Raw genomic sequence first — 27,142 nt, 5'->3', positions numbered from 1 at the left:
AGGAGCCAGAAGCATCCTCCCAAAATGGTGGGCAAAAACAGGCTTATGCAATAATAGTGAGGATTTGAAACAGTTTAGTCTTGTATTATTTATTAATGGTTGTATTATTTATTTGTATTCCAACTGTAAGCCTACTTCTGCCTACTCCTGTTCCTGACATAATTTGAGGAAATTCTTGGTCTTTCAGCGGCTTTGTCTAGAGGTAAACTCTGACCATGGAAATTCCCCTTTCAGGGGGAAAAAAAAACACAGAAGGAAATTCCCTGCCTCTTTTTTTTTCTTTTTCCTTTTTTTAAAAATTTTAATTGATGTTCTAGTACAGTTTTCTGCCTTTTATTCCCATCCCAGCCCACACTTCCAGCCCTCCCCACCTCCCTCCCATTTCCACCCACCCCTTGTTTTTGTCCATGTGTCCTTTATACTTGTTCCTGCAAACCCTTCCCCTTTTCTCCTGAAATTCCCTCCCCTTTCCCCTCTGGTCACTACCCCTACTGGTAACAATGCTATTATTCCCTGCCTCTTACAATGCTATTATTAATTTTTGAATTGCTTCTGTGACTGTGAATAGAAGGTATTATACATGGGATTTGAAGTCAAATCTGAATGCACTAACTTTCTACCCAATGGCATTGTTCTGGGCTCTGTCCCACCCACACTAATATCATAGCTGTGTTGTATTTGCTATACAAGTCTCATGCTGAGTGCTATAAAATTCTATGCTAATAAAACTAACCTCTGGCACATGCACAAACACAAATCCTGATGTGCAGTATTTAAACACTTCTGTGGTTTAAATATCAGACCAAAATTAGAAAGATTCATAAGATCAACTTTCACTAGCAGGAACAAGCTGGCTTGAATCAGTCCAGAATACCACTCGGGCACTTGTACCTGACCTTTAGTGCAGTAGGGCAATACACCTTTTAGGTAGTTAAAAACAGAAATAGTCATTCATTTGACACATGGGTTGAAGCTTTTGCTTAGGTTTGGCAATGTGGGAAGATTAAAAAATAGAGGAGGGTAACAGGTGGGGAACAGCAAGAGTAGAAAAGGTCAAAATGAGGGTCACAGGAAACCCCAGCTGTTAGAAAATTGGAAGTTGAATATAGGACCTTTGAGTTTGCCCATGTACGTGTGTATGAGTATGGATATAGCCATGTACATGTGAAAATGTGCATTATTAGAAGAATGAAATTGGATAGGACTTATGACATCATGTAAAGGGAAAAAATATCTATACTTTACCAAGTATATCCTCTGTGCTAAACATTTTGCTGTGGAGGTTGTAATAATTGTTTCAGTTTATCTTCACAATATTCATATTAAGTAGATTTATCTGCCCATTTTTCAGACGAGGAAACTGAAGTTTAAGATATTTAAATAACTTGCTAGTGTGTCCGGCGTGCTAGCAGTATCGAGTCATGGAGTTTTGTAATCGTTTGCCTAACTTCCCATTTCTCCTGTTAAACTAATGGCTACACATGGGCAGTGTCCAAGGATTTCCTATTAACCTCTCTGTCCCCTGTGATCGGCATATAAAGGGAATCAGTACATCCTGCATGTTCAATGATTTTTGTTATATTAGTGAGAGCCAATGGAATAAATTCTATGTTAGTTAATCTTTCAATATCAAATTAAAATATAAGGAAAACATTAATAATCACAGGTCACCTTAATTTAATAAATGATATTCAATCTATTAAAGCAAGGATATTAAAGGATTTGCAAATTCATTTAAGAAAATTCTTCCTGGAGTTAGTGAAAGCAATATGACAGAATTCTGCCTTTTAAAATTAATTAGATTAGTGTGTCAAAATAGTGCATAAACCTAAGGAGCAACTTTTGCACTGATCTCTCTAGTTCTAAAGTGAGATAACCTTACTTGTAAACTACATATTTAAATACCGGTGTTTTGTGGAAATTAAAACATAAATCTGCTAAGAAAGTTACATTACCACTTAATTTTATACACAGTATACTTTAAATCATACCAAAAATAGCCCTGGCTGGCATAGCTCAGTGGATTGAGCACGGGCTGGGAACCGAAGTGTCCCAGGTTCGATTCCCAGCCAGGGTACATTCCTGGTTGCAGGCCAGAACCCCCAGCAACCGCACATTGATATGTCTCTCTCTCTTTCTTTCTCTCTCTCTCTCTCTCTCTCTCTCTCTCTCTCTCCCCCTCTCCCTTCCCTCTCTAAAAATAAATAAATAAAATCTTTAAAAAAAATCATACCAAAAATAAAAATTAAAAAAAAACTAATCTAGATTTTCTGTGAAATAACAATTATGGAGATTCAGAAACTTCACAAGTAACTTAAGTCAAATTAGAGGTCTGTAATCAAACACTTTTTCATTAAAATATTCATATTTGTTCTAATTCTACTATCTTTGTTTTAAAACTCTTATTTCATATGATTTTGCTTTCTTTCCCAGGTAGAAGATATAACCTTTCTAACAAATATTTAATGATAAACAATATACTGCAATAGATCACTTCTTTATTTGTAAATGCTTTTGTCTAAATTTCAAATACTAGGAAAAATATACATACACATTAAATATGTGCAAACTATGTTTATTATCCTTAAATTAGCAGAAATTATGGAATTGTTTTAACTCAGTGCACAAAGCTCCTGATATAGAAGGTATGTGGGCAAAGTGTTTATATTTAATATTTTTTAGAAAGTTAATAACAACTTATACACAATAGTGTTCACAGCCATTTATCTCACAATATTCATTGTTAATAAAAACATGGATTCCAAGAGGAAAAAAGGGAGAGGAAATGCCAAGTAATTTTCAACACTGAGAACATGCTGCAAGCTTACATTCCCCTATTGGTAAGAGAGCAGCTTCATTTTCATCCTCAGACAATAGTTCAATTCCATTTCACTCCTTTACTTTATGATATTTTTGTCTATAGCAGAAATGCTTCAGAGTCAAATATATGTAAATATGTCTTTTGCTATAACAATGAAAAATTTCCTTTTGTTTGAGAATATTAAAAATAAAACAGGAAGACAAAATTTTCCTAGCCACAAGAAAGTCGACTTTTGACTGTAATTTATTCAAAGATCTCATACAGTCATTATATTTTTACTCTTTAAGACATTTTAACAAAATAGTTGATAGTGTTCAGATTTATATATTAAACTATGTCTTGGTATTTTACAAAACAAAGATAAGAATGCTCTTTGGGCCCAATTTGACAATGATTTGTAATTGTGCATTCAAAAGTAAAATACTTCATCCCTTTCTAGGTGTCCCTTCCCCCCTCCATCCCAGTGAAATAGTTTGTCCCTAGTTTCTTTGAGTTTTCAGTGTTTAATTAAAATATGGTTATGGATTTATATATAGTTTATTATGTATTCATATTTATCAAGGCATTTTTCTCCCTGATAAATGAGACAGGAAGATTATATTCAGACACTAAGGTAAAAGTTTGTACTTCCAAATTTTATGATAGTCCGAAGTTTGCCTAATTTATCCCATTTGAATATATCTACTACTTTATACATAATAAAAATTGCTAGCACTCATTGAGTGCTTGCTAAGTGCCAATCATCTCACATGGTTTATACAGTCTCTTCCCACAGCCACCACTGGAGATACTACTATTACCCCCCTTATGCAAGTGAGAACAGTAAGGTTTACAGAACTGAGCTGACCAAGACACAGTTGAGCAATTTGTAAGCAAGGATGCTAGTCTGTGTTCTCGGAGGAACGGGGTAGTGATAAATGTGTTGGTAACAATATTTTAATCACAGTTAATGAGTTGGTAAAACGAAATTTCTACATAAAATTACACTATTTGGCTTGTCTTTCAAAATAATGCTCAACAGAAAGAAAACTAAAACCCACAAAATGTATTGGAATAAAAACTCTCTGGTTCAAAAAGAAGAACACGGCTGACCCAATCTGACCAACCCACGTTAAATATTAATTGTCCCCCTTTTCTTTTCTGCATCTGTGTGTTGTTCACAAAGCCCAAAAGAAATAATTGCACAGGAATTACATAAAGTCATGTATTCTGTCTAGAAAACTGACTCACTACCAATGTCTTCAACATTACCATGACATTATAGACACACTTTATAATAAAAATATAAATTACTGTTTATTCCTGAAGCTAACCTCACTCATGCTAAATTATTTATGTATCCATTTTAATATGTATTTTGCATCTGACAGGACAACTCTCCTTAGGACCCTTTTACTGACCCACCTGTCACTATGATGGGGTAAACAATGTCACCTTTCCAGTGCACAATGAATTACAAAGAAGTTGCAAAGTACACCATCCATCATGCTGGCACTAAGCAGGTTTCCAAGTAGATCTCAGATATCACAAATGCTGTTTAGACTGTTACCAGAAAGCCAAAATTGGAAGCTTATACAAAACAGTCATATGATGAATGGACATGACAGCTCTTCAAAGAAAAGGGGCACTCCTCTTCTACAAATAACCTTGTCAAAAGCAAAAGTAGTGGGGAGCTTTGCTGGCAGCCCAAATAGAATAATTTAGAAACTTGTTAATGGCTCTGCTAGACAGAAATTCATGCAAATACAATGTACTCAAAATAAAAATTAGGTATGCCTGAATCGGCAGCAGGAACCTCTTGAGCTTGATTTGAACTAGGAAATGAATTGAAGGATACAGAAAAATTATCAGTTATATTAATTAGAATATGTGAGTTTCAATAATACATCTGTCTAAAACATGTATATAAAATATGCATATATTCCGTGTACATACAAAATAGTCACCTATAAATTGCTTTGCTTTTGAAAATTGTAATACAAATATAGATTTTTTAAAAAGCAATATCAACCTGGCTGGCATAGCTCAGTGGATTGACTGTGGGCTGCGAACCAAAGGGTCGCAGGTTCGATTCCCAGTCAGGGTACATGCCTGGGTTGCAGGCCATGACCCCCAGCAACTGCACATTGATGTTTCTCTCTCTTTCTCTCTCTTTCTCCCTCCTTTCCCTCTAAAAATAAAAATAAATAAATAAAATATTTAAAAAATTAATATCGATAACTTATTATATCCTGTATTGAATAGATATTTATATTAAATATGTCCTTACCATAATAAATTTAAATTATTATCATTTTAAAAAGCTATTGTCAGTGTTTTCTAAAAATAAATAAATAAAATCTTTAAAAATTAATATCGATAACTTATTATATCCTGTATTGAATAGATATTTATATTAAATATGTCCTTACCATAATAAATTTAAATTATTATCATTTTAAAAAGCTATTGTCAGTGTTTTCATCTAATTTTCCTGGTTAATTTCTCAAATTATTTTCTCCATATCGGGGTGTTTGTTTTATTCACAACTGCACTTTAATTCCTTTAACACCACTTCTTTTTATTTAGGCCTAATATTTCAAACATGCAGTATATATTTCTGCATCTACAGCTAACTTCATTTCTCCCATTTAATAACTATACTTGAAGTCTTTCCCAAAACTTTTTTATTGATATGATAGCTTTTATACAATTTATAAATTTTAGGAGGGTCCTAAATAACTTATGACTTCATAGATAATTAAACACAGTCATACCTTAATACTCATAGGCTTTAGAACTCATCAAACCCTATACTCATAGCATTTTGACAAGAAAAAAATGCTGGGGCACTCAGCACTCACTCGAGACTCAGCCCATTTGCTAGAACTTGTTTGTGTCACAACACTGCTGCCCCACAAGAGAAAATTCTTCATCGTTAGGTAGTTTGGTACTGGACAGTTTTCAGCACTCATCACAAGTTCCAGAATGAATTAAGGATGAATGCCAAGGACACTGTAATTTAATGATTTTGTAGTAGACCTTGGCTTTCTTTCTAATGAAACAAAAATTTTAATTAAAACATGTATAACTGATAAGATAAATGTATAGAAAACTCTCAGAGGTATGGTCACATTGGAACATTAAAAAAAATCCAGTGGGCCCAAAGGATGATTAAAGGGGGCCCCACAGATGAAACAGACACAAGTTATAATTTCATGGCTTTTCCATATCACCTCATTCAAGGAATATTGAATGCTTACCACAGAATATTGAAAAGCAAATACATGGGGATGTTTCCAAGGACACACTGAAGTTCCTGTAGGTTTTTGTTGTTTTGTGTTTTGGACATGCTTTTATTTAGGGGCAGAGATAGCTATGCTGGACTTTAATCTACCGGGATACAGTGTAGGCTGGAAACATGTGGGTCTTACGCAGGGGTGGGAGTCTGAGAGAACAAATGTGGGATAACTTCAGAATCTTGACTTGAGATCAAAGCTGCTGAGCCAAAGAAAGAGTGCCAGCAGCCTTCTGCCCTCTGTTTTTATTAATACACAGTTTGTTTCCATTATTGCCTATCAGAAATAGTATATATTAATCAAACCAAATTGTATGAGTCCTATACTAGAAATACTGCAGACATTTAATATTACAGAAACTTTTAATTAGTGATAAGGCTTTTCAAGGTTGTGCCTTCCTTCATATGCAGTCCTTGTGCTAAAAGTCAGAGAATAATACAACACAGAACACAATGTTGAACCACCAGTAAACTGTGTCTCCCCACCACAGTCCACCCAAAATAATATGTGCATGTAATATATATTATATAATATATGCAATAAGCTTGTATTTCTGAAAAGTAACTTTAAATTATTTAAATATTTCATATATTTATCAGAGTTAATAAGAAGTTAGATTCTTAAAAATCTGTGCCAATAATTAACAACAATCAGAAACAACATTATTTCATTTTTATTAAGTGAGGCAATCTATAGTTTTATAAAAGACTAAATGTGCTAATTAAATTAATACTTTTACAAGGAGATAGAACACTTGCTACTTAAGAAAATAGATAATGGGGGGAGGGATGTCAGGAACGTGTATACAGGACACATGGACAAAGCCAAAGGGTGGTAGGATCCAGGGTGAGAGGTGGGGATGGCTGGGATGGGCAGGAGTGGTGGCAGAAAATTGGAGACAACTGTACTTGAACAACAATAAAAAAAAAAGAAAACTAGTAGCCAATTATATATTATACCTAGCTGGTGTATTGTCTTTACTATGGCCTATGCTCTGCTCCTCCTAAATTTACATATATTAGTTAATTTAATTCTTGTAACAACCTTATGATATTGGAACTATGATTATCCATATTACAGAGATGAGGAAATAGCCCTCTATGGGGAAACTGACCACTGGGTAATTGGGGAGCTGATGTGGAAACTAGTCCATGTGGCTCTTGAAGCAATGCACATGAACCAAACACCAAAAAACCACCACACCAAAAAGAAAAAAAAAAAACTAAAACAAAAAATAGTAAAGCAATAATCCACAGCTGGCCCTCTAGCTCAGGTGTTTTCCATTTAGAAAGTAGAAATACTGTATTTCAAATCTTAAATGTGTGTGAATAATCACTTCAATTTCCTACTCTGTCTTGTGTGTACACACAGTTGCAAAACACAGTTGCCTCTACTTCTATTCTTTCTGTCCTTATCCATCTATTAAAATTTGACTTTGAAAGTCAAAGAAGGAAATGAATGTGTACCATATGACTTAAGCAAAATGTGAATGACTCAGTCACATATTCTACGCTTTTGAATTAAATTCTTGTAACGTGTTTTCACTTTGAAAATATAACAAGTAAGGTGTCAGGCAAACCGAGTCTTCTTTCCCTTTCCTGGCACCTCCACACTGAGAACATTTAATGGTTACTTTTGTACGTTGCATCTTGCCAGTTAGTTCAATTTAGATGAAAGCTGTTGTTTTCTAATTCTATTTCACTGTAAATGACAGAGACAAATGGCCATATTACCTCGAGAGTTCCTTTGGCAGAATAGGCTGCGTATGAGTAGAGCAGATCTTGGCTGCTCTGTGTTCTGGCGTCTTCACTGCAAGGCTGGCCATTAGGATGAAAGCATTGGCCACTGCTGCTCAGAGTCACAGAGCTGGGAGACGGGCCTGGCAGATTAAGCAGCACGGAGTAATTTACTAACTGCACATCTTCAAGGCCCAGAGAAGTCCACTGAGTCTTAATTGTCTTTGAAATGTCTGTGTCATCTTCACTTCTGTACAGTTGTACCAAATTTCTGAAAGAAATTTTAAAAAAAGGAAACCTTTATTCTTTCTAGTAATGACTGTTCCATATATGAACAATTATTAATAGCTGCGGGGTATGAAAGATGAATGAGATCGGATACTACACAAGACACTCACAGTTAGGTAGAGGTGATGAACTTTCACAGAAATAACACTAAATCAAAACAGAATGAACTCAGTTCTTAAATTAAGAACTAATCAAAGCACTATGGGACTGCAGAGAAGAGGGGGATTAATGCCAACTAGTTCTTTCATTAGTTCTGCTCCTTCTATCAACATCAACACAATCCATTTAAAACTCAGCTCCAAAACTAGCTGGCTGGAGTCATACTGGCTGATAGAGTTCTGCATTACAGTTACCATGATAACATGTGAAGCTATGTGATTAATATATAGCTGTTGCTATTTAAGATGATACAGACAGAACTCCTTTTGATATAAATTGCATGCCAATTACATGATGCTATGACCACAATGATCCACAATAAAATCACTATATCATGGTAAAATTGACCACAGATAATCAAACCAAAATGAAATTAATTCTTGTGTATGCATGATAAAGTCTAATATATTTATTCCTATACTTGTGCCATAATTCAATCATATACTTTCTGGGTTTTGCTTATGATATCCTACAAGCCAGACAAATATTTGTTAAAATATGTATAGAACCTAGAACAAACTAGACATGGGAAAATAAAAAATAATAATCTAGTAAAGTTTTGTTTTGCTTTGGGCTGGAAGGCAAAAGGACTGCCTTCAGTTTTGAAAAATATATATATATGTGGCCCTGGCTGGCATAGCTCAGTGGATTGAGTGCGGGTTGTGAACAAAGTGTCGCAGGTTCGATTCCCAGTCAGGGTACATGCCTGGGTTGCAGGCCATGACCCCCAACAACCACACATTGATGTTTCTCTCTCTCTCTCTTTCTCCCTCCCTTCCCTTTCTAAAAATAAATAAATAAAATCTTTAAAAGAAAGAAAGAAAAAAAAATATATATATATATGTATATCTTCTGAGAATTTTATTACTATCCAAACTATTACCCAAGTGGCTATTTTTATATCACTGTTATTTTTTCCCATCACATTATTTTTCTCATATATACTTGCTACTTTTTGGACCCTGTTTATTCAAGAGACCTACAGTAAAACATATCCAAAAATGGAATAAAAATATGGACAATGGAAAAGTACACACAAAAGTACAGGAAGTCATTACTGGAGACAACAGGTAGGTCTACTGGCATAGCTTGAAAGGAAGATGTAATGATATGCAGTGCCCCAGCTGTTTTCCATCCTTTGAAAACTATTTCTGTTCTTTTTACAAATATCTAGTTTGACCAATCATCAGTGTCATGAACATTTGTGGAAGAGCTGATTAAATAATCCTATTGTTTTTGTTTATATTCTGAATTAAGACTGGGAGCCTGCCTTCTATTCTATTTGTGTGTGTCTGTGTGTATGTGTGGTGAGGTGATATTTTAAAAGTATAATTAACAAATGCAATTGTGTAATTATTTTTCAATTGCACATTTAAAATTCAGTACATGATTTGATATACATGTACATTGTAAAATGATTATAATAATCAAATGAACACATACACCACCTAACACAGTTGCCTTTGTGTGTGTGTTTGTGTGTACATTCTTTGTTAAGAACACATAGATTTAACTCAGCAAATTTCAAGTGCAGTGTATTAACTACAGTCACCATGCTTCACACTTGATCCTCAGAACCTATTCATCTTACAACTGGAAGTTTGCACCCTTTGACCAACATCACCCCACTTTTCACAGTACCCCAATCCTGACAACTGTTATTCTACTCTGTTGCTATCAGTTTGACTTTTTCTTTTTCTTCTAGCTTCTACATATAAGTAACACTATGCAGTATTTGTGTTTCTCAGTCTAGCTTGTTATGCTATTGCACTCATGAAAGTTCCCTCAAAATTCATCTATGTTGTTGAAAATGACATAATATTTACTAAGGCTGAATAATATTCCATTGTACATATATCCCAGTTTTCTTCATCATTCGTCATCTATGAATACAGAGGTTGACTTAATATTTTGACCAATAATTCCCATTTTGGGAATAATGCTGTAATGAACATGAGAATGTAGGCATTTCTTTTACATATCAATTTTATTTCCTTTGGATATACATCTGAAAGTGGTATTGCTGAATCATATGATAGTTCAGTTTTCTTTACATTTTCTGAGGAAACTTCATACTGTTCTTCATACAGGCTACACTAGTTCCCATTCCCACCAACAGTGCAAAATTGTACCTTTCCTTCCCATCCTCACTGGCATTTGTCTATCATTTTTCTGATAACGGACATTCTGACCCATGCCAGGTGCTATCTCATTGCGGTTTCTGCTTTGTAAGCCCTGATGATTAGTGATATTGAGCACCTTTCGTGTATCTGTTGACCATTTGTGTATCTTCATTAGAAAAACGCCTACTCATGTCCCTTGGCCATTTTTTTAATAGGACTATTTGTGGATTTTTGCTACTGAAATGTATGAGTTCCTTATATATTTTAGATAAGCCCTTATCAAATATATGGTGTATATTTACTTCCATTGCATAGGGTTGCCTTTTGTTGACTGCTTCTTTTGCTGTACAGAAGTTTTTACTTTGATGTAGTCACACTTGTTTATTTTTGCTTTGTTGCCTGTGCTTTTGTTGTCATATCTAAAAAAACAGTGTAGAATCAATATCAAGAAGCATTCCCTTTTGTTTTGTTATCTTCTAGAAGTATTTCAGTTTCAAGTCTTGCATTTAAGTCTTTAATCCATCTCAAGTTTTTTTGTGAACAGTGTAAACTAGGGATATAATTTCATTTTTTTGCATGTGAATATGCAGTTTTCCCTACATTTATTGAAGAGACTATTCATTAAAAAGTGTGTTTTCAATGTACCTTTGTCAAAATTAATTGACCATATAAACCTTGGCTTATTTCTGGGCTCTCCATTCTTCTCCATTGATCCTTTTTGTTCATTTTTAGTTGTATTATTTTCCATTACCATTTATCCTCCTTAAACCCCTCTTCTCTCCTGCAGTGGCCACACTGTTGTCCATGCCTATGAGTCCTTCTTTCCTTTTTGCCGCATTCCTCCAGAGCTGTCAGCCTGCTCTCTATGAATCTGCCTCTATTTTGTTAGTTCAGTCTATTCATTAGATTCTGTATATGAATGAAATCATATGGTATTTGTCTTTCTCTGACTGCATTATTTTGCTTAGTACAATGTTCTCTGGTACATCAATGTTGTCACAAAGGGTAAAATATTCTTCTTTCAATAATCCAATTATTCAGGGCAAGGGACCTTAATAGACACTTCTCCCAAAAGGACCTACAGATGGCCCATAGACATACAGAAAAAATCCTCAGTATCACTGATCAGCAGAGAAATGCAATTAAAACCACAATGAGATATCACCTCACACTGGTCAGAATGTCTATCTAAAAAAATCAACACACAACAAGTGGTGGTGTTGCTGTGGTGAAAGGGGAACACTTTTGCACTGTTGGTGAGAATGCAGGCTGGTGTAGCCACTGTGGAAAGCCGTATAAAGATAGCTCAAAAAATTAGAAATGAAACTGCCTTAGGACCTAGCGATCACACTTTTGGGAACATGTTGGGAACAGCCCTGACTGGTTTTAGAAGCTGTAATCCCCCATGGCTAAGGCTGAGTAAAAAGACCTTGGGACATTAAGCCACTAAGAAGACAAAGCTTATCTTCCTGGTAGGGTCACTGCCTCTGCCCCTTATACTTCACCCTGCTTGGCCCCGGGAAGATGACTGGTTAGCCAATGATGGGTAAGATTCCTCAAAGGAGGGATGACCTAAGACAGGCACGGTCACAAAAGAGCCCTCAGGGAAGGACTTGGGGGAGCTATAGAAAAAAGGGGTGATGGACCCTGGCCCCTCAGCTTTGACATAGCCTGAGTCCTCATTCTGTCTGCAAGAAGTCTCCTAATCTCTTGGCTTCCTTACTTCCCCTGCCTAACTTAAGTCTGAAACAATGTCAGAGGTGGGTGTGGCACTGTTCCCTGGAAGGGGGGGGGGTGTTCCCTGGGGTGATCAGACCTAAGAAAGAATGCATAAAATCCTGTGAAACCTACTTTGCTAATACCCTCAATTTAAATAAGGGTCCAAGCATAGAATGAGTTTGTTCCCCAAAGTTTTATAGCCCTTCTCCTTTGAGAGATCGGCCACCTTTCCTCCCCAAGCAGATCAAGTCTTGGTAGACTTATTCTCATTCATGGTGGCTGGGTGGGGGAGGGGGACCTGCAGGCAGAGCCCCCGCCAAAGGAATATAGCCAAAGAAACCCTAAACACTAATTTGAACAAACATAAGCACCCCTATGTCCATTATAGCATTATTTATACTTCCCAAGATATGGAAGCAGCCCAAGTGTCCTTCAGTAGATAAGTGGATAAAACAACTAAAAGACATTTACACAATGGGATACTACTTGGCCTTTGATCTATTTTTGATCATTGGATCTGTTTCACTGATAATGTTTGATCAAACAGATCATTCATCTGTTTTTATGCCAATACCATGATGTTTTGATTACTATATCCTCATAATACAGTTTGAAATCAAGAAGTATGATGCTCCCAGCTTCATTCTTTTTTTCTCGAGATGGCTTTGGTGTATTGGTGACCCTTTCGGGGTCATTGTGGTTCTACACAAAGATTAGGATTGTTTGTTGTATTTCAGTAAAAAGTGTCATTGGAATTTTTATAAGGATTCCATTAAAACTATAGATTGTTTTATACAAGTATATGCAGTTTAAAAATGTCTTTTAATGCAAGAACAGGAGATATATTTTACTTATTTATATCTTTCTCAGTTTTCCCTTCCACATTTATAGTTTTCAGTAACTGGTCTTTCACTTCTTTGGTTAAATTTGTCACTAAGTATTGTATTATTTTTAGTGTTATTGTAAATAGTATTTTTAAAAGATTTTATTTATTTATTTTTAGAGAGAGGGGAAGGGAGGGAGAAGCAGAGAGAGAGAAATATCAAGGCATGGTTGCCTTTGGCACGCCCTTCAATGGGGACCTGGCCCACAACCCAGGTATGTGCCCTGACTGGAAATTGAACCAGTGACCTTTCGTTCACAGGCTAACACTCAGCACTGAGCCATACCAGCCAGGGCAGTGAATGGTATTTTTTTTTAAAAAAGTAATATAATTTGCTGTATGCAGAAACAACTAATTTTTATATTGTTTTGTATCTTGCAAATTTACTAAATTCATTTATTAGTTCTAATATATTTTATTGAAGCTGTACAGTATTTTGTGTATTAGGTAATAGCATGTGAAACACACACAATTTTGCTTCTTCCTTTTCCATGCAGATCTTTCATTTCTTTTTCTTGCCTGACTGCTGTGGCTAGAGCTTCTGGTAATATATTGATGAAAGTGCAGCGAGAGTGAGCATCTTTGTCTTGTTCCCGATCTTAGGAGAAAAGCTTTCAGATCTTCACTATTAAGCATTATGTGAGCTGTGGGCTTTGTCATATATGACATTTATTATTTACATTCATTATAAAATTAATTTATTGAGAGATTTTATCATGAAGGAAGTTGAATCTTGTCATATGCTTTTTCTTCATCTATGGAGATGATCATGTGATTTTTACATTTCATTGTGTTAATGCAGTGTATATATTGATTGATTTGCATATTTTAATCATCATTGCATCCTGGGAATAAATCACAATTGATCACAGTGTATGGTCCTTTGTGGTTGAAGATTTTCACATCTATGTTCATCAGGAATATTGGGCCCTAATTTTCCTTTCTGGTGGTGTTCTTATCTGGCTTTCATATTAGGGTCATGCACATGACATAAAATGAGTTTTAAATTTTTTTAAAGAGTTTGAGGAAAATTGGCATTAATTATTGAAAGGTTTTCTTAGACTCTGGTGAGGAATAAATGCTAATTAGCCACAGAATTAGGCAGTATAGAGCTTTATTGGGTTTTGCATGCCTGGCGAGGTTTTTTGGCCCACATGGTGGGGCGGAGAAAGCCATACCATGCAGGGAATATGGTTGGGTTTTATTCTGGTCGGCCTTCTTTGTGGGGGCTGGGGATTGGTCCCCTCTGAACAAAGCAGTGACATATCATTGGTGGTTCTCTTCGCGCCCTGGTTTGACATCAGCCGTCTCTTTTGGGTTGTAGTTCAGATACCATGTTTTTTTGGCTGCCATGATGGATTGTAGTCCAGCCACCATTTTGTCCTACCCCGCCCATCCTGGCAATTATCTTTTAAAGTTTTGGTAAAATTCACCAGCAAATGCAGCCTGGGTTTGCTTTTTTGGGAAGTTGTTTTTTTATTATTGATTCAGTCTTTCGAGTTGTAGGTCCAGTCAGATTTTCTGTTTCCTCATGATTCACACTTGGTAGGTTGTATGTTTTTACAAATTTATCCATTTCTTCTTGGTTGTCCAATTCATGAAAATATAATTCTTCATAACAGTCTCTTACATTCCTTCCTCTTTCCGTGGTGTTAGTTGTCTCACTTTATTTCTGATGTTGACTCTTCTGTCTTCTTAATCTAACTAAAGGTCTGTCAGTTTGGTTTATCTTTTCAAATAAATGCTCTTAGTGTCATTGATCTTATCTATTGTTTTTCTAGTCTCTATTTATTTTTGCTCTGAAATTTATTTTCTTACTCCTGCTAAATTTGGGCTCGATGTATTTTTCTTTTTCTAGTTCCTTGAGGTGTAAAGTCAGGTTTCCTATTTGAGATTGTTTTTCTTAATGTAGGCATTTATTTTTAGAATCTACCTCTTAAAACTACTTGTGCTTCATCCCATTAGTTTTGATATGTTGTTTCCATTTGTGTTTTCTCAAGGTGTTTTTTTTTTTAAATTTTCCTTATGATTTCTTCCATGAGATACTGGTTGTTTAGCAGTGTGTTATTTGATTTCTTCATATTGTTTAATTTTCAAGTTTTCTTCCCGCTCTTGGTATCTTGTTTCATATGATCTCAAAAATTCTTAAATTTGTTAAGACTTGTTTTGAGAACTAACATGTGATCCATCCTGGAGATGTTCCATGTTTGCTTTGAGAAGAGTGTGCTTGCTGTTCTTGGGGATAATGACCTACATATGTCTGTTAGGTCCATTTGGCCAAAGTGTAGTTCACATCCGATGTTCCCATATTGATTTGCTCTCTGTGTGACAGAGCCATTGTTTAAAGTGGGGCACTGAAGTTTACTACTCTTATTGCACTGATATCTGTTTCTGCCTTCAGATCTGTTAATATTAGCGCAATACAGAGGCTGCAAAGTTGAGTGCCTATGTATTTACAATCATTATATTCTTTTGATGAATTGATCCCTTTGTGAGTATGTAGGACCTTTTTTTGTGTCTTTATAGTTTTTGACATGTCTACTTTGTCTGATATAAGATTGCAAGGGTCCTCGGGGAAAAAGTTGTGGGTGTATATGGTATTGGTGAGAGCTGTTGGGTCACTGGTGGCAAAGGATGCTGAGGACACACTGCCTTTTTTTCCTTGAAGGGGATGTTGTAGCCTAGCGTATCACTCCTTGTACCTGGTATCATTCTTTTCTTTTGATAGATTTAATATACATGTATGTATATGTCCTTAACAATTCATTACCTAGCTTTGTGAGGTTTTATCTTTATAAAATTGAAAATGTTATCTTTACATTATTGTTATAGTTTATTGTTTTGTAAACATCTCAGTCTATGACAGTAACATAATCTGTTAGAAATGCTTGGGGACATTCACCCCGACTGGTGAGTGTCCCACAAACATCTCTCCTTTCTGAACCACTGTGAGGGCTGGATCAACTCCTGTGCTATTTATTATGATTGGACAACATACTTCAGCAATAACAATAAGGAAACTTTGAAGAAAATAGCTTATTACTTACATGCCCTAAAATGTATAAGATAAACCAGGGAAATACTCTGTGAAATAATGGCGGAGGGGAGAGAGAGAGAGAATGAACATGAACTGGCCTGGGGTTCTAGTTTTATTGGGGTTGAGGGTGGGCACCTAGGGTTTCACTGTCTTACAGTTTATGTTAAATTTAAAACTTAACAGCAGGAAGAGAAAAAAACAAATTGTCAGTTACACATGATGTCTAAAACGAAGGAGCATCAGTGAAGGGAGGCTGTCTGTTTCTTCATCTAGTGTACAGCTGGCAATGTGTATATTGGAGATTGCCTTCTTTGAAACAGATGCTTCTTAGAAGTGGATGCCTCGGCAATCAAAGGGTAAATCAGGAACTCGATTTACATAAAGAAAAGTCATTGTTTTTAGCTTCATTGATATACCAGATCTATCCAAAAGGTATAGAGCTATGTAACATGAAAAACCCAGACATTTATTGAAAAAAACAATACAAGAAACATTGTACAGAGGCAATGATGCCTCAGTCCCCTTCAAAGTAGGCAACTTGGGACCTCACACAGTTCTCCCAGTCATCATCAGCTGCCTCATCGTAGTTTCCTGAATCTCATCGATGGTCTGAAATCTCTTCCCTTTCAAAGCTGGTTTTCTTTCTGGGAAAAGCCAGAAGACATAGGGTGCCAAATCTGGGCTATAGGGAGACTGAGTTATCAGGGTGATTTTATGTTTTGCCAAAAAAGTCTGCAAGAGATATAATGCATGAACAGGCATGTTATTTGATAAAGCTGCTAACCACCAGTTGCCCATAGGTGCAGCCTTCTGAATCATCCCAATAGTTCCTGCAGAGGATGCTCAAGCTTAACTCAAAATTTAATGCAGATTCATTGCTCTACTGGCTCAGCCATTATGAATGCAAGAGCCACACAGTCCACATGCTCACTCAACAGTGTCTACCACCCTCACTGACTAGTACAGTGAAGTTATCATTGTTCTCCTATGTGTATTCCAGGCCGCTCTCCTTGGCTGCCAGGTTACATGAGTGTTCTTGTTATTTTAACAATGGCTGTACTTTTACCAACAGACCTGTGTATTTGATATATCACATTGTTTAAGTTTAAAGTGTACAACATGTTGACTCGAAATACTTGTATGTTGCAAAATAATTACCACCATCGTGTTAGCTAACTCCTTCAACATGTCATCGCTATAATTTCCTTTTTTTTTGTAGTGAATACATTTAAGGTCTACTCTCAAGTAACTTATTGCATGGTGGTTATAATTAATCTGTATATTCTTTTGTGATTTTTTTCGCTTATTTGATTTCTGAGATTTCTCTAAGTTTCAGATTACTTAAGAAATGATAGTGGACATCCACATTGTATGCAAAATATCAGGTTAAAAATGTGTCTCTCATTGTTATTTTGATAGAGGTGTTTTTGTGAATGAGTATGTAATTTTTATTAGAAATTCTGATTCATTTATTTAGATAATAACATTATCCTTTTCTTTAACATGATAAACTAATTAATTGACTTATTTCACATTCACTCAGACTTGAATTCTTAAGATTACCTCTACTTAGAATGCATTATGATTTTTAGTCATTATATAGCTTATATTGCCAACATTTTATTTATGATTTTCAAGTCTGTTTTTATAAGTAAAGTTGTTATGCATTTTTTCAGGCATCATTTCTGTCTAATTTCGTCTAGAGTTATACAAACCTCTAAAATGAAACAGAGTGTTCCATTTCTTGATCTGTGATCTGAGAGAGCATGAATATGTTATAATCTTTGAAAGAGAAATTATTCTTAAACTAAAAATTGTTTATACTTTATATTCTTATTAGGGAGGGTGTATGAACTTCTGATTAAACATTTCAATACTAAGAATTTTATTATTTCTTCTCTGAATCACAGATCTCTTACTATTCCTTGCACCATCTACTATTAATCCTTAAAGTTTTATTTTTCTGATTTCATCATTTGCTACCATGCTTTCCTAGTATTTTTTTCCCTTGCAGATGTTTTTACTATCTTGTCAGCCCAGGATAGTGATGTTTTCTAGGAGATTTATTATAATGCATACAGGACCTATGCATTTTTCAAAATACATATTTTAAAATAATACCAGAAAGGAAACACACTAATTTGAGCACCAAACTCTTGTGTAAGAGTTGATTTCTTTGTTAAGTACTGATTGCTATTTCCACTAAATCCAAGAGCGAAAGCTCTGGAAAAGCAACTAAGAACAATGAACTAAGTTCTTCCATCTCCACTGACTTACAGAAATTTGTTCAAAGTTGATTAATATGATATCATTTTTCACATAATTTCTAGTTGGTAGATATTATGTCTTATATGCCATGGTGGTTGACTAAATTTAAGGAATTATGAGAGCCCCTTTATTATAGTCTGAAGGTATTAATTTTATTGATATAATACATACTCTAAAAGATGTTAAGTTGGACATACATATGGTTATAAAAATACTAGCCTCTGAAAGTGATAGAGGAAACATTTTCTTAAAAATATTTCCTCAAGTTCCAAATAATTAATATGTCAATAAACACCTGTTCAAATCTAGTCTTCCTAAGATTATCTTTTAATGACGCTGTCTTTAATAAGGTGTTTTAAATTTATCAAATAGTTTACGCCAATTTTGCTGCTCCTCCATCCTCCCAGGAGAAAAACAAATTTTAAGATAACATAAGAATTCTGTGTTCTGAAGTTATGCAACCTTTACATCTAAATTGTTTTATATAAATCAGAGGTCACTAAAATAAAGCCTTATTGATACAAATGGTTTGTTCAAAAGATTTTATTCATTAATTAGTTCAAATTACTTAGAATGTTAAAAAGAATGTTAAAATGCTTATATTTTATTGAGAATTTCCACTTTTCTGAACATTCTTGCTCCACAATACATAGTCTGGGATAGTTGTAGTGAACAACAGTTCTTTTCTAATTTGAGGTTTTTTATATTCAAAGAGAAATGTTATTAAGTAATTAACTGCAGTGTGATATCAACTTACTAATTTCAGAAAAAGCTGCAAAACTGGAAGTGTTTCATCTGAAATCAAAAGGTGTTTCTTTGAGGAAAAAAATGTTTCTGCCTTAATTTTTAAACTTCGAGAGTCCATGGGTCCACAGTTTTGGCAGGCAGCATAATGAAGTCACACTTGAGACTTGAATTTGGAAGTAAGCTCGGCATTAGTGTTCCGTTGGCCAGTGGAGACTGGAAATGGGAGGATTTTGGCTTTGGCAGACAAAATTTTGTTTATATCAATGTTCAACACCTGCTACTGGATGAGCCACAGTGCAACACTGATGTTAGAACTGAAGGAAGTGATGCATGTGGTATTCCTAGGACCAGGGAGAATGCCAAGATTATTCAGTAAATGAATAGGAGAATTGCACATCTGAAGAAACGTACTAGCATTACCCCAAAAGTACCGCACATGTACTAATCTTCACTGAGATTTTCTTATATGTGTATGCAAGAACATACACACAACTTGTATTTTACCAGTTGATACTTCTCACGTATCAAAAGGGCACAAGTTTCCTTAATGTTCCAACTTGACTTGGTATCCAGTGTAGTAAAATAGTGAATACTATACTCTATGTGTGTAATGAATTTAAACACTCTTTAGCATTAACTGACTTTTTATCTCATAATTCTGCTCTGGAATTATTAAGAATAAAATGTGTGGTAAAATGGTATCACATAATAGCGAGAAATTGAATGATTAGGAGGGGACAGCAGCATTCCTTCACATTCCCTGCCAGCCAGCCACCAATGCCATGCCAAGTAAAAACATGACTAACTGCTTCTTACCTTCTAAAATTACATAGTAACTGTATATTTTGTGTTGACTGTGCACAACAGGGACTGAAAATATTGTGCATAATCATCACACACGCATACAAAACCCCCTCATGTAACTACCACCGTTTTAAAAGCAAGGGAAATGAGGGTCAGGTAATGTAATAAAGGTGTAAAATGTCCCAGATTAAATAGGTCAGATTTCTACCATACTACATTGTACTTTAAATCTCTACTATACTACCCTGCTGTTTAGAAGGAACAGATAGTTCCCCAAACTTAGATGCTTCCCCAAAGCAATAACAATGTTGAGTGTTAAGACACACTGTCTCTGGGTAAAATAACTAAGTCTAGTAGGCTGCAGGAAAGAGATCTTCATGAGCATGAGAAAATAAGGCAGAGGGAAATCAAAGTAACTATTTCAAAAATACGAGAACCCAAATTTTAACATTTGAGAACCCTGTGAACAAGAAAGACAAAATTGGGTCTTGTATATTTCATTAAAAAAAAAAAAACTAGCACAGAAGTTGATTATCTGAAAGAGATCTTAGTACTCTTACTCTTTGTGATTGATGGCAACAGGGCACACAGCTGTCTGCTTTGCAAGTTATGGAAGGAATGCTGATGACTTTGGACCTCTGGCTAAGTCCTAAGCATAAATAAAGCTCAATACTCATTTAATTAATTTGATATTTTTCAACTGTGTGGTATAAGTAGTAAAATAAGCTTGAGTAAAAACCGGGACAAGAAGAAATAAAATAAATCACCAACACATCTGTTACTATGTGGGGGAGGGGGGACTGTTTAGTCATATAATTCTGTCTGTTTTACCCTTGTGCATATTTGTATAGGACATAATTTCATCTCTGGTTAATATTGAGTGTATGTCAGAACTGTAAGAAAAAAGCAGTAGTATCTCATAATAAAGCATTTAAAATACATTTTAGAAATAAGAAATATGACTGAATGAAATAAAGGCTATGAAGGCATAGAGGCTGGTGAGAACTTACAGAAGGTACCTGTCCTGCAGAAGAAGACTGCACTGACTGTTAATTAATAGTGCCTGGCTTTTGATACTCTATCTCTGTTTTTCAAATATAGTTGCAAAAGGTCACTTTTCAGAATAAGTCACTTTAATTTACCTAAACTAAATCTAAGACCAGATTCACATTAGAAACAATTAATCCAATCATTAAGAAATGACGAATCTTCAATTTCATCTGCTTGGTTCTTTAATGCAATGACATAAACTTGGATGGTACCAAAATTTACAGAGACTCTTGATTTAAACAGTGTGGATTAAAAATTGCAACATAGTAAACCTAACAAGCTCAGCAGCTCAGCGGAGGCCTTCATGGCAGCCTTACAAACTCAGAGATAGAAAATAACCACATAGAATGGTCTGAAATTAACACTTCCTAACTAAAAGCAATCATGGCCGGTAGTCATACTGGGTCAATATATTCTCTGACAAAGCTCAATCTTCACCTTCACTGAGTCAGTCTGTGTTCTTTTTACATCATAACATACCTTTGGAATGTTAGAGTAATACCCTTTTTTCAAGGCCCCTCAAGGTACAATTTCCCAACAGAACACCAGACCACAGGACCCCTCCTTGCATATTCTCTATATGCTGTAAATGTTTGTTGATGACTATCCCATACCCACCAGTGTAAAAGAAGTATGCATCTCTTTGCTTTACTTTATATCCAATCTCAGAGATTTCCCTGCTTTGCTTTACTTTGCTTCTCTAATCTATCACCAATAATTTCACATAACCCCCCCTTGATTCTGATGTATAAAGGAAGTAGTGAAACTGCCTCTTTTCAAAGCATTTTCTCAATCTGTTGAGATATTGCTGCCTGGCAATTGTCATCAGTTTGGCTCCAGTAAACTCATTAAAACTATCCACAGGTTTGGATGTTTCTTATTTCAACAAGAGTCACTTACTCCATGATCCAATGTTACTTTAGGTAACTGAAATATTACTGAGTAAATAATGGAAGAAATGTTTTCTATTTCAATAAAATCATAACAAAAATGATAGATCTCTATCATACTTCAGAATAAGCATATTTACAGAACAATGAAGATAATGCCTGTCAGGACAACAATCAACCTCAGTAATAATTTAAATGTTACTCATCATTGTTAATCAAGTCTATTTTCCTTCATGGGCAACCTCATTTCAGCACCCAAGAGTGAAATCTTTTTTATTAATTTGTACTCACTACCTGACAAGTTGCATAAGTCATAAGAAAACCAAGTGTTGGATGGGACTGGAGAGTATTGTGGTAAGTGAAATAAGCCAAGTGGTGAAAGACAAATACCATATGATCTCACCTATAAGTGGAATGTAATCAACAAAACAAACAAGCAAGCAAAATATAACCAGAAACATTGAAATAAAGAACAAACTGACAACAACCAGAGGGGAGGGTGGAGAGGGATAGTGGGGGAAAAGAGGGGAAGGTCCATCAAGGAATATGTATAAGGGACACATGGACAAAGCCAAAATGGGTAGTTCAGGGGTGGGAGGTGGGGAAGGGTAGGGGGTGGAATGGAGACAACTATACTTGAACAACAATTAAAAAAAGAAAAAAAAACTTAAAAAAACAATAGGTTCTTTTGGGTGGATACACATAGCTTCTAATAATAGTTAGAAGTGGGTGAGGGCTAAAATTCTTCTCCCTCCAAATTTTGCTACTTAATGGTATGTTACAGTAAAACCAAGTCTGAGAATTAATTCTGTACCACATAAAATATCTGTCAGTTAGTAGAGACCAAAAAGAAACATATTCTCTACTCTGTAAAAAGATTATATTTAATTTATTATATAAATAAATGTGTGCACACACACACAAAAAAAAAGAAGAAGAAGAAAAGAAAACCAAGTGTTAATACACCCAATTTCCTGAAATGCATCAAAATCGATCTGTAGCGGTGTCTGGTTGGTCATTGGAAGCCATGACAGTATGGGAACAGAAACGAAAACTAAATGCTAAGAATACAGAAAACAGAGTTTTGACAAGGAAAGTGTATTTCACATTGTGGTATTTGAATAAGCTGTCCTGTAAGTGCTTCATCTCTATTGTATATATTAATAAAAATGGGTCTTGTTGCTAGACAAGAAATTAGCAGTAGTGATGTAGGTGTATTTCTGACATATACTATTCCTAGTGGACCAGAACCTAATCCACTGAATCTAATAAATAATCCAGGATACTTGGACAGTTGGTGTCAACAAAAGATTGGCAGAAGACAAGCTGGAGGTGGAGGTTAAGGGGGTGGTGAACTTGAACCTTTGGAGGAGTAGGGAAGAGAGCGAAAAGATTCTGAATTTTGAATCAGCAAAAGAGGGCTGAAATTCTGGTTTCCAATAGAAGTTAGATGACCTTGTGCATAGCAATATCCTTTGAGCTTCAGTTGCAACATTGTAGTATGTTAAATGGGGTTTTCTGAAAACATTAAATGAGATAATATATAAATACGCTTATCACAGTCTTGAGCACCTCCTAAATGATCTGTCTCAAGTACTGAAAAAGGAGTAACAGCATATACTTGACCATAAGTACTGCATCAGAATGTACACATGAATTTGACTTGAATTCATGATTGGAATTATAAAGCCCTATTTGCCATCTTTCCCTTCTTTCTTTTCAAAAAAGGTCATGATGTCTGAATATACTGACACATGATATTCAAATAGAAACACCAAATTTAAATTTTTACATATCTCTGTTGTTTGCTGTAAGCCATTAGCAGTTAAGGATAGCAGCACTGTGGGAAAGTGATGTTTGGAAGCAATGGTCTCAGATTATTGATTACTTAGTCCCCATAGGAAAATTAAAATCATGTCCCTATTAACACTTTATTTTTCTTATTATGTAAGTAATTATATTTACTGCATAAAAAGAAAATTGGAAAACACAGATTAGCAAAAAGTTTAACTAAAGAACTCAAGAAAATTATCCCAAGAAAAAATACCCTACCACTGATAAAAGAACTGTATTACCAGTGCCAAAATTGAATTTACAATTCAAATGCTTTTGAAGGTAAATATCCATAATAGTTACCTCTATTTATACTGTCATCATTACCAACATTTTCTTACTGTCTGCTGTGCTAGCCATAATTTTAGGTAGTTTATATTCATAAGTCCAAATTCTGTACACAAAATGGAATTTTTTTCATTTTACTATGCTTAGTTTATTTTTATTAAACTAAGCATAGTAAAGATTTAGAATAATTCCCAAGGTTTAAGAAAGGAGTTCTAGAAATTTACCTCTCTGCTCTGACCCAGGCCAAAGAGTTTAACCTCATGAGGTGGCTTTCTAGTCCAGTGGGTCTCAAAGTATGGTCGGAAAAGCCCTGGGGAGCTCCAGAGGCCACTTTAGCGATCAATGAGATCATCAGAATTCCTTTCATAACACCAAGACTTTGCCTTTTTCACTGTGTTGAAATATGAAGTGATGATACAGAGGGAATGTTGGGGAAAACTGCTGGTGTCATGGCACCAATAAAGGCAGTGGTAACAAACTCCGGTAATCGTCGTTGAATTCTCCACTATCATCCACTTGCAGAAAAATAGAAAGTCAGTTTTATTCAACACTGATAACTCTGTAACACTTACTGATTTCATTAAATCTCAATCTTGAGCATGTCTTTTTAGTGATCTTTGTTACAAAATGGGATGTGTACCTGAAGCATTTTTGCTGCATACTGCAGTGTGACAGTCTCCAGAAAAAAAGCTTTTTAAGTTGTAAGCTGATCCAGTATTTTTTCTCATGAGACACCATTTTTACTTGAAATTATTATGGATAGATAAATTATGGTAGATCAGACTTTGGTATTTATGAGATATTTCTCAAACATATGCAATGTAGCACTTCAAGAACATAATATGACAATCAGTTTTATATTCAAGCTTTTGAGTATAAATTTGAATTTTGAAAAAATTGCATTTGTCACAGTGAGCTTTATAGGTTTCTAATGAAAGAAAAGGTTTCTGATGAGATCAGTGGTAATATGAATAAATGTGATTTTTAAAACTATTATATAATGGACTATGTCAAAATTGGGAAAATCTGTATTAGTAAAACAATATTTTCTAAATGAGCAAGGCGTGGTACAAAATTGTGCATGGAGAAAACCCAATTAAAATGCAAGATGGGCCATTTTATTTTAACATAATAAAGTATAAAACGTTTATTAACATGGTTTCAGAGTCCACATTACAACTATTAAGAGACTGCCACTATTGGTATTATTTTGATAAACCATAATTACCTAAAATGTTTTTTAAATATATTACCCTTTTCCAACTACTCATGTGTACAATGACAGATTATCTTTGTATACTTTAAAAATAACAAATTTGACAGATAAATACAGAAACAGGTATGAAAATCTGGCAGTCTTCTATTAAGCCAGATGTTAAAGAAAAATGAAAAATAGACGATGCCACTCTTCTCACTAATGTTTTTCTTTGAAATATATTTTAATAAAATATTTAATTTGGTTAATATATTATAGGTTTTTTAAATTAGTTTTACATAAGTTAATACATCTTTTTTTAAATTTCTCAGTTTTACTGCTGAGTAAAACTTTTACTGAAGTTTTACTTCAATGGGACCACTCATTATGAAAGTTATATATCTTCACAAAGTTAAACTTGTAGGAGAGCTCAATAATATTGAAGAGTATAAAGGGGTTCCAAGACCAAACCATTTCAGAACCTCTGTTCTGGTCCAGGTTTAAGTGGGGATAGTAATGAGAGATGGCTGGAACCATCTATAAGTACACTAAATAATAACTATTTCTCAGGTCTTGAAACTGGAGATGCCAGTTAATGATGGAGCATCAAATCTGGAGAATAGATCAATAAGCACCATTTCAGAGAATTTTAAGTTTTCCAGTAGAATCTGAGAAGGTGACCATTTTTTAACCTAAGTCAGCGATGTCTTTTTTGTATGTGTTGGTATGTGCATGTCTAGTTTTCCACTATGGACAGCATATCAGTGATGCTAATCTGGTTGATAAAAGCACAAACAGAAAGCTAGTATGTTTTAAGATTGAGGAAGAGAAAAATATTTGTACTATCATCATTGAGTATCTGCTACATACGGAAAAGGTAAACCCTTTCTTCCATGGAGGTGGAATCTGGCCAAGCCACCTTAACTTCTTTGTCAAATGGCCCAATTACACTTTACACTGCCCCATGCATATTTTCTGGAACTTAGTGTCAGATTCCTATTCTCACACTTACACTCATATGTCTACCAGGCAGCAGTCACAGTATGGCTATTGTGGATAAACAGATAAACCAAACAGACAAAACTCGCTGATCTAGCTAAGTGAGATAGGTTTCAAAACTTATAAAGCAATAATTGAAAGTACAATAGAAATATGCAAATCCACAGTCAGAGTTAAAAATTCTAACAAATCTTAGTAAGTAATAGAGCAAGTAGAAAAGAAATGTAAGGAAGTAGATGTTTGAATAACAATTTTAAAAGCTGGTCAATCTTACATACATGGAAAACTATGCCCAACAACTTTATAAGTACACATGGAACACTTATCAAAATTGTCCATATGGTAGGCAATAAAGCAAGTTGCAGCGAACTTTAGGATACTAAAATCATATAGGCTGTATGTTCTTGGACACAGGAGAATCAGGCAAGATATCAATAACACAAATATAAGCAGAAAACCCAAGTGGCTTAGAAATTAAGCAATCCTTCTAAATAACCAATGCATCAAAAATAAATATTAAATCAAATATAAAATATTTTAAAATTAATTGTCATGAAAGGGTGACATAGCAGTACTTATGGAAAGTAGCTAACGTGATGCTTAGAGGAAAATAATAAACAAATATGTTAGAAGAAAGACAAAATTTCAGTAATTTAGCTTCTATTTCAAAAAATTAAAAAAATAGCAAAATAAAATTAAATAAAATTTTAAAAAGAAAATAAATATACGGTCAAAAATGAAATAGGATACAAACATGCAGAAGAAAATGTCCAATGGACTCTTTGATATACTTTTTTGTTTGTTTTAATTTTCTTTTTTTTTTTTTAGTATTTTGTATTGTTGTTCAATTACAGTTGTCCCCATTTTTCCCCATTACTCTCCCCTGCTCTACCCACCCCCATCCCACATCCAATTCCCCCACAACCCCACCATTGTCTTTGTCCATGGGTCCTTTTTACCTGTTCCTTGACTTGACCCTTCCCCTTCTTTCCCCCATACATTTCTTATGTAATTCATGAGTTTT

At 34.9% G+C, this 27,142-nt stretch overlaps 1 protein-coding gene across 3 annotated transcripts in view; it reads right to left on the bottom strand.

Moving 5' to 3' along the window:
- The window catches only part of NAALADL2 (N-acetylated alpha-linked acidic dipeptidase like 2), a 1,143,498-nt gene that overhangs the window by 503,350 nt on the left and 613,006 nt on the right, over positions 1-27,142 (bottom strand). For all 3 annotated transcript variants that reach the window (XM_036017285.1, XM_036017284.1, XM_028504896.2), the window contains one exon: positions 7,833-8,106. In XM_036017285.1, coding sequence (XP_035873178.1) covers positions 7,833-8,106 — 274 coding nt within the window. The remainder of the gene's footprint in view (positions 1-7,832; positions 8,107-27,142) is intronic.

The sequence above is a fragment of the Phyllostomus discolor genome, chromosome 2 (assembly GCF_004126475.2).
Source record: "Phyllostomus discolor isolate MPI-MPIP mPhyDis1 chromosome 2, mPhyDis1.pri.v3, whole genome shotgun sequence".
In the NCBI taxonomy this organism is placed as follows: domain Eukaryota; kingdom Metazoa; phylum Chordata; class Mammalia; order Chiroptera; family Phyllostomidae; genus Phyllostomus; species Phyllostomus discolor.
Note: the sequence above shows the minus strand (reverse complement) of the source record. Positions and strands in the feature narration are given on the sequence as shown.